General features: G+C 42.3%; 1 protein-coding gene across 11 annotated transcripts in view; it reads left to right on the plus strand.

Annotated features, from left to right (window-relative positions):
* LOC107272422 (syntaxin-1A) overlaps positions 1-8,766 on the plus strand; it is a 42,545-nt gene that overhangs the window by 7,276 nt on the left and 26,503 nt on the right. For all 11 annotated transcript variants that reach the window (XM_015749577.2, XM_015749580.2, XM_015749575.2 and 8 more), the window contains exon 3: positions 2,214-2,313. In XM_015749577.2, coding sequence (XP_015605063.1) covers positions 2,214-2,313 — 100 coding nt within the window. The remainder of the gene's footprint in view (positions 1-2,213; positions 2,314-8,766) is intronic.

Consider the following 8,766-nt stretch of genomic DNA (forward strand, 5'->3'; position numbering starts at 1 on the left):
GCCGTAACAGGAAGACTGGATTTGCATAGTGAAATGGTGGAATGGTGGTAGATAGGTGTAGGGGATAATACACGGTGGCACTAATGAGACTCGCCAACACCCCCCCGACGGTCGGGACCCTTGAGCCAACCTCTCTACGGCACCTAGCTATATTAACCGTCCGGTTGGTACGATTCGCGTATTTACGGCTCAAGTCGAAATTCAATATCGATCGACAAGATTTTAATTAGCCGAGATAAAATTACTCGAGGCTTATTTTTATTTTTACCATACGCATATTTTTTTATCACCGAAACACGCTCGTTATTGACTTTTCGGTCGTCGAAGGATCTGGAGCATGCAACTGATGCTGCGTCGCATTGAATTTTAATTCACGGTTGGATCATGCTAAACCTGTATTTGGGAAATGTCAAATCATTTTCAATCCCCCCACCAAACGATATGTTTATACGTATGTAGACACGGCCGAGCAAATTTGCAGGGACGTAACTATTGATTTGATAGGACGTTTCTCCGATCCGTGTTTCTCGTTTAAGGATTTATACTGTGGCTGTGTTTATAGGTTTACGGGTATGTTTATCTGTATATCTATAGCTTATGTCTGTTTCTATATATATATATATGTATATATGTTGGCTGGCTCTTAGAATCACTCTAGTGAGTCAGCTTCGGCCGTCTTTCTGGCATGAATAACGAAGGGAGCACCCCTTTCTTGAACGCCGCGCACAATTACCATACGAATTCGATGAACCCACAGTGGATACTTGCTGTTTTATTTTATCTTTTCGTAACCTTCGGCTGGACGCTAGACAACGTGGCGGCTGCGTCGACCAATCGAATCGCACGCCGTTCGCTGTGTATTTCTGTATTTTATTGCTGTGTATTTTATTTGGCAGCTTCGCGTATCTCGAATAGGTGACTGAGACTTCGGAGTAAAATTTGAAAACCCACAGAGTCGGACTTTTACTCATTTCTAGCGCGAGATACGTCTCGTAAGGGTATCGTTGCTTGGGAATAGAATTTACTTGAGACGCTCGATTCAAGCTGGGTAATAGAAATTCAGTTTACGTTTGATCAGCGATCTTAGGCGTTCGTTAACGATACGACGTAACGCGAAATTACAAAATGGCTGATGATAAATTAAAAAAAAAATTGCAATATAACGCTGGGATGGATTTAAAAGAAATAATAACGAAGAAAAGACGCGCGGGATTATGCATTGATTGTTTGCACGGGTTACGAGGGGTGGCTCGAGGGTTACTTAACGAAGTGAAATTATTTTCTCCTTAACGCAGTGTTCAGGGGGTTGCTAAGACTAGGGCCTGTCGATAATTAGGTACCATTACCCAAAACGATCTCGCGCCCAACCCCATGACTCATTACGTATCCGGCCATCTTATTCTCACGGTCATCCGAGTGACTGCTGAGGGTAGAACGGGGGATGAGGATCGAGTTGACGCTGGCGAGATATAATGGGCCGAAGAGTGAAAGTGGATAAAGAAGGAAGTAATGGAGGTGAGAGAGAGAGAGAGAGAGAGAGAGAGAGAGAGAGAGAGAGAAAGAGAGAGAGAGAAAAATGGGAGATACAATGACAAACCAAGGCAGGTCAAAGCGGGAGGGTTGGACGTCTGCAGAGGGATGATATTATTTAATTAATTTTGAGATTGTTCGCCGGCATTTAGAGCCGCTCAAACATCGCGACTCGTCCGGAAGGGAAGGTAGGGCTTTAATTTTGGGGTAAGTAATAAATTGTCCTAGCGCCGAGAGAAGGAGCGAGAGAGACGTAGAGATGGATGACGAAGAGAAGGAAAGAGCAACGCGGGTTACAGCGAACCGGCTCAGACCATAAATTCGGATCGTCGCTACTTTTATACACCGATCCCCCCTCCTACGCGCTGGTTAGGTTACGTGGCACAGTCACGTCACACTTGGCCACGCACTTCTCTCTCAGGGGTTAATTACACCCTTTGTTATAGCTACGCTTATCTTTAGTATATATATATATATATGTATGACGGACGGCTTTTCTATATAGGCATCGTCCATATGAAATTCTACATAATTTCATCCACCGTTGTCCTCGGTAACACGCGACCCGATCACTCGAATCGTACACGAGCGTTGTCAATGTTTGTATAATTAATAATATCTATGACGTAAGATAAATTTTTATCTGTATTCGTAAGACGACTTACGTATAATTTAAATTACAGGTGGAGGAGATCCGCGAGATGATAGATAAGATCCAGACGAACGTCGAGGAGGTGAAGAAGAAGCACAGCGCGATTCTATCGGCGCCTCAGACCGACGAGAGTGAGTACGATTTTCATTGTTTACTTTCGAAACGAAGCATCGATCATTCGCGCAAATCCCATATAGAATTGATCCGGTACGTTTTCGATGGACTCCCGTTTATGTGGCTGGACGGCGGTGCTAAAGTTTCGAAAGGGTGGCACCCGTGCCGCTTGTCCGACGGCGAAACGTTTCCTCCTGGTAATCGTCCTTGCCCTCGTTCGGCATTGTGACGAGATGGAGTCCGAGGTTATATTCCTCCCACGTCGAGTCCCAATTTCTCATGCTCTCCCTGGTCATTAACGTTCTCGCCATTTTCTCTAATATCACTTATAACAACTCGTATCCCAGCTGATGGAATTGCTGATATTTATATACGTGTTTGTGTATGTATATATATATATATAGAAATATCACTAGGTGGTTTCCAAGACCTTTTTTGTTGTGTATTGGCAGTTATGAGGACTTTTGGTATTTTCCAGGGTGGATCTGGAAAAATCCTATATGTAACACGTATACTTCCAGAGCCATTTGGCGGCACTCACACCGAATTTTTCAACAAATTTTTGATGCTGGACACTCCGAGTTGTGATGGGCTAAGAAGTTGTTCGTTAGGCTAGATTAGGTTAGAATTCCAATGCTACATGTCCCAAGGTCTAGTTTTTTTTTTTTTTTTAAAAACATTACCTTGCTGTTGTGAATGCCGCATGGTCTGGAAACTGCCGTTTGACATACTTATATATATATATATATATATATATATATATATATATATATATATATACACATATATATTGAATGCCGCATGGCCTGGAAACTGCCGCCTGACATATTTTTATATATATATATACACACATACACACACATAATTAATGAAATTCCCCGTTCAACTACATAAAATTACGTCACAAACAGTCCCCAAGCCATTCTGTATAGTTTTAATGTGAATATTTTGAATTTCCCGCCGTTTACACGAGGTCGCCGGGTCTTATCCGCAAGCTTACTTTGGCATCGCATAGACACTTGAAAAATTAATTATCTACTTGTTCCTCTTTCCTGCATCGGTTTATTCTACTAGGATACTCCCGTGCGGTTAGGCACCGGGGTACACCAGTATCCTGCAACAGGTTTACGCTCACGGATATATTGTACATTCAATTCCATTCAAATCATGACAGTCCTTTCGCCAGAGCAGACGCCATTTAAATCTCCCGCTTGAAATATTCCTATGGTACTTCCTTTCCTTTTTTCTTTTTTTCTCTTTCGTTCCCGACTGCACTGCAATTCGACCCAATTCTCACGGGCTGTTCTTTAACGTACGCGCACACCTACGAAATACTTGATTCTTAATATTTCGGCAATACGACTTTGTATACACGGTTGACTGACGTTTGTTTACGATTTGCGAACATTCGACGAGGCGCATCCGCCCGCACACGCGGTACGTGTATGCTACGTACGTAAAATGACAACACGTCATGAATGGGAGTCCAAGCGTCACGCGACTGCCATAAACTCCTGGTGGAGTGTGACGCATTTGCATATGCACATGCACGTGCAATTGTCGCCGAGTGTATGGTCTTCTGGTACATATGACTGTACTCGACGTTATATCTATAGATACGCATCCGCAGGTTCACAGTGATGCATACGTCCTGTCAGATTTGGACCGCGAACGATAACAATTCATCGTGTTCAAATTGTATATATATGTATATTACGTAATGCTTTTCACTGTCATTACCTATGTGAGTGAGCAGCTGCTCGTTACGAGCTTGAATTAATTACGTAATTTTAACGAAGTATATATCTTGGTTCCGATTACTCGGTTTAATATTATTTTATAATTATTAATATATGTTCGTAATAATATAATTTTATTTTCTTTCTTTTTTTTTGTTGAATTTACCGCCCTATTCTCATTTCGTTTTCTATCCGCTTGCGGTATGAGCGCTGCTTGTATTTGCTTCGACAGCTTTTACGTCAGCACACACGATTTTTACATACACGTTACTCGTAACGCTGCACATGCATTATCACGATTCTCCGATAACAATATCGAAGAAAAAAAAAAAAAAGAGGAACTGTTATCACTCGCACGCCTCTGCTCCGTCTCTTCCGCACTGTCGAAACTGCCAATAATCACACCGATCGCCAGCTAACAGGTATTCGTGGGTTGTCTGGGTGCATGGGAGAAAACGAAAAATTGGTGAAATTTTTTTTCTTCGCTTTTCTTTCTTGGTCACTGCTCTAATCGACGCCATTTTCTCGAACGAGCTATTCATTCGTTATCAGAATATTTCGAGCGGGACGATTGCCGTGTATTTTTCGACCGTCCCCATTTCTTTAATGAATTGATTGCAAAAGCCGGCTGCTGTTCGCTTATAAATTGTACGGGTTATGAAAGAAGGCAGTGTGTCGGTTATCGGGATTCTGACGTCATACATTGATAACATTGACGCGAGCGTGAAATTTGTAGAGATTTTTTTTTCTTGACAGTCTCAAACAAATGCATGCTCCGGGATCTTGAAATCATGAAGCGTCGCGACGTCTTCGATCGTGCTTTGGGTATGGTCAGCGACGCTACGGCGTCCTCCTTTGCTGTAATGGCCGATGTCGCTGATTCGACACTACGGAAATTATTAAGTAGCCGACGACTATTAATAGGGGCTGCGAAGTGTCCGTCGATAGAATGCCACGACCTACATTCCTATCGATTCCCAGCGAATGACTAGGCTCCCGTTCCCTTCTGCAACCACGGCTGTGCTTCACAATACCTGCAACCTCCTGGGTTGACGTCTCGTCCTGTCAGCTGGCAGAATGTACCGATCACGTGTTAGTTCGTGAAAATTACGCTTGCCTGAGATCGATGACGTCATTGATCTCTCTTCTCGAGGCACTCTGATCCGACATAGATAAGAGAAAAAAAAAAAAGGAAAAAAAAAGGGATTTTAAGTGCGACAAAGGGTCACTGACTTACTCGATTTTTTCGAGGAGCCACTGATAACGGGGTATCTCAAAGGTTCCGAGGACATTACAAAACTTCGGGAAGATTTAACGCTCGACGTTTTTATTTATCTTGATTTTATTTATTTTTTTTTTTCCCCGTCTACTGCCTCCCTTCTGCGGTCTCCAGTCCTACCATTCTCTCCTACGTATCCTCTATTCTTGTCGCTCCAGCCGATCTGCGCTTGTATCGGGATGCTGGAGGGACGCCCAAATAGATTAGGTCAGGTTAGGTCGTCCCTAACCTCCTTCGCGTATCAAGGGGGAAAAATGCTGAATGGGTGAATGCCGGGCTGAGTGTTCGCTTTAAAGGGCCGCTCGCTGACACCGAAAACGACGACTGGACTTTATTTCTAGGCATTCAATTTTATTTTTATTTTTTACGCCTTCTCTTTCGTACCTCTTACGCTCATTTGCACGTCGCGGTACGGCGAGTCTGTTTTCTATACTTGGAAGGCGTTAAATTAAGGTCGTTGCCACTTGTATCGCGGTAAATGCTAACTCCCAATCCATATTCGCCTTAAGGTTACTGCGACATGAAAATTCAAGCTTTAGGTGCCAATCTGCAATTTTTGCACGCGAAAATCATTATGGACTCTCGTTGCTCGTTTACCGGTTTTTTTTCTTTTTTTTTTTTTTTTTATAGCAAATTGGAGATGATCGTGTATGTATCGGGTTATTCTCGTATGGAAGAGACGACGTATGTAGACATATAGGGGTTTTTATCACTGAATGGGGTTACGTCTTTCGAGATGAGAACGTGAAAGGGGCGGAGGGGGGGCGAGAAAAATAGTCTGAAGGTGAAGTCAACCTCGGTGAGATTTTACGATTCGTATAAAAACAAACGACACCTCCCTTAACCCACCACCCCCCAAATTCAACTGGGGACCATCTCTCGACTACGGCCGTCTAACGGGGTTGCCCTGTAATCGTAAACGCCCTTTGCGAATACAAACTGTATAAACCAACCCCTATCTGTACCTGCGCCTCTGTCCGACACTCGCTGGAATTACTTCAATTCTATCAAAGAATCCTTCTCGCTATATATTTATATATACTTTCTCCGTCAACTCTCGTTTATACCCTGGGATTTCACTAATTCTGGAGTGAATTTGAAACTCTTTTTTTTTTTTGTAAATGACGTTCGTGTCTACTCCACCCAGTAATCACAGCTGTATAACAGTAATTATTTTACACACTATCGTATTATATACGGTAACTATTTTATGCATACATACTAATTATGCATTTTTTCGTTGTTTACGTTCAATGGATATAACAGGGTACGGATGGTACGCATTTATTTTTACGAATTATCGGAATTATTAGATGGATGGGTAATTGGGTTGAAATGGGTTAATCAATTTATATATTTCCTTTGGTGTGGCACGATAAAACGCGATTGTAGCTTTTTAATTGGGCACGTATCTGTGTATCTGTATGATTACCTTTTTTCACGTTTCGGTGGATATTTATTAATTTGTCCTTTTTCTTCACGTACGTGGAGTCGACAGGCGCGAAACTCCCTCGTTGTGCCAACCTGGGAAATATCTAGGAAGTACGTACCTACCGTCTCTATTCAGCCGGAATATCGGGAACTTTTACCAATAACCCAGCAACAGAACGGGAAGTTCGACTCCAAGACGTAAGACTCCTACGAGAGTCTACTGGCATCTGCCGCGGGGCTTTGGGGTTTGATAGTATGCGAATGGCTGACAGGGTAGCACTGTAGCGTTCGCTCGTACGTCGAAGAACCAAATCAGAATATCGTAGACTCCCGCAAAACACTTACCATCCTCAATGGAACATATAAACGTCACTAAAATGTTGCTACTGAATTTATGTGCAAAAATTTCTATTTTTTTGCAATTTTTTTTTCTATCGATTCTCTTTTTTTTTTCAAAAATTTATACAGAATTACAGTTTCGGCATCAGTGCTTGACTCTAACGACGAATCACTGACCAGTCAGCATATTTTTAAATCATCCCCTAATTCGTTTTTCGGATTTCGGATTTTGAAGATACGAGAAAAAAAAATTAACCAGCATTCTCAAAGTATCGGGATCGTACGTCTTTCTTTTATGGCAGGTAGCGACTCGAATGATCGTTGACGAATTCGTAAGGATGCTCCGGGTGTAAAAAAGGCTATTTGATCACGGAACGTGGGAAATCGGCCGTCCTTGGTCCGTTTATCGAAGCGTGATATGTGCTAGCGTCTTAGCACGTGACACGAGTGCCTAGACGCTGTCTACGTTTCGCAATTCCACAGGATATTCCGGAAGCTGGAATTCGGATGGTGGCATAAACAGTTTTTTTTTCCAAATTTCTTTCTAACAAATTTCAATATTTTTACTGTTCTTCGTTTGGCCACCAAGTAACGTTCTCGCGGTTTGAACTTTTCAGAGGTTAGTCAGACTCAAGGCTGCTGGAAATCCCGAAGGATTATCAGTCTGTATAAGAGAGGCGTTGCGTTACCGATATACATACATATACACCTCTTACAACGATTTATTCTACCGGTACGAATGGCTTCTAACGTAGATCGCTGTTTCCGCTGGAAAGCTGCTTTCTCTCAGCTATTGATCCTGTCCGCAACCACCAGCTCCGGAGCCTTGAACCGGGAAGCTCGAATGCGTCCCCTACGGTAAAGTTGGAACTCCATTCTGAAATAATTGTGACGGCGTCGTGAAGAAAAAAATTTGACTATGGACCGTTTACGAATAGTCAATTAGCAGGGGAAGTTTACCTGAAATAAATTGGCACGTCCCGAGCAATGTATTATATTAAATCATGACTGCGTTCGTCAATTGGATCCTTAATGGGGTTTTCTTTTTATTGTATAAAAAAAAAAAGTTATTCAAAAGTCCCAAAAGCACCGATCCTCTTCCATGGCGGCACCCATTTACCTTCCACGAAGATTCCACTCGCGTTTAGTGGTTGGACCAAGTCACGACCGAATCAAAGAGGGCTACTCTTTATCTCTGTACCGGATTTAACGTATAGATGTCTGTTTCCATCTCCCTCTGTCCTCCGTCTTACTTTTCTCTAAACCCGTTACACTCGTCTCGATCTTCCCGTACGTCTACATTCCCTTAATCGATGGAACTTTCAAAAAGTCTTCCGCCTGCCTTTGCCAATATCGTCGCTTAAGCGTTAAAAACCTAAAGCTTTCTTCATAGCCCGAAAAGTCGATCCTTTACCCGCGTACCCTTCGCCCTTTACAATTAAAGCTATCCCTCTCCTATTCCATTCTACCTTTACTCCTGTGTCCTTCTCCCTTTCATTGACTCTCGACTACGCTTTTACCTGCGTCATCCTCTTTCCGGTCCATCATCGTATCGTTTTTTTTTTGACTCAGCTATTTATATTTTGCTTTTCTTTTTTTTAACCTACCCCCACAAAGTACATTCGCCATTAGTCAGACTAGTTTTTTTTTTTTTTTTTTTTTTTTTTTTTTTTTTTTTTTTT

This window comes from Cephus cinctus, unplaced genomic scaffold (assembly GCF_000341935.2).
Source record: "Cephus cinctus unplaced genomic scaffold, Ccin1 Ccin1_scaffold1184, whole genome shotgun sequence".
Classification (NCBI taxonomy): domain Eukaryota; kingdom Metazoa; phylum Arthropoda; class Insecta; order Hymenoptera; family Cephidae; genus Cephus; species Cephus cinctus.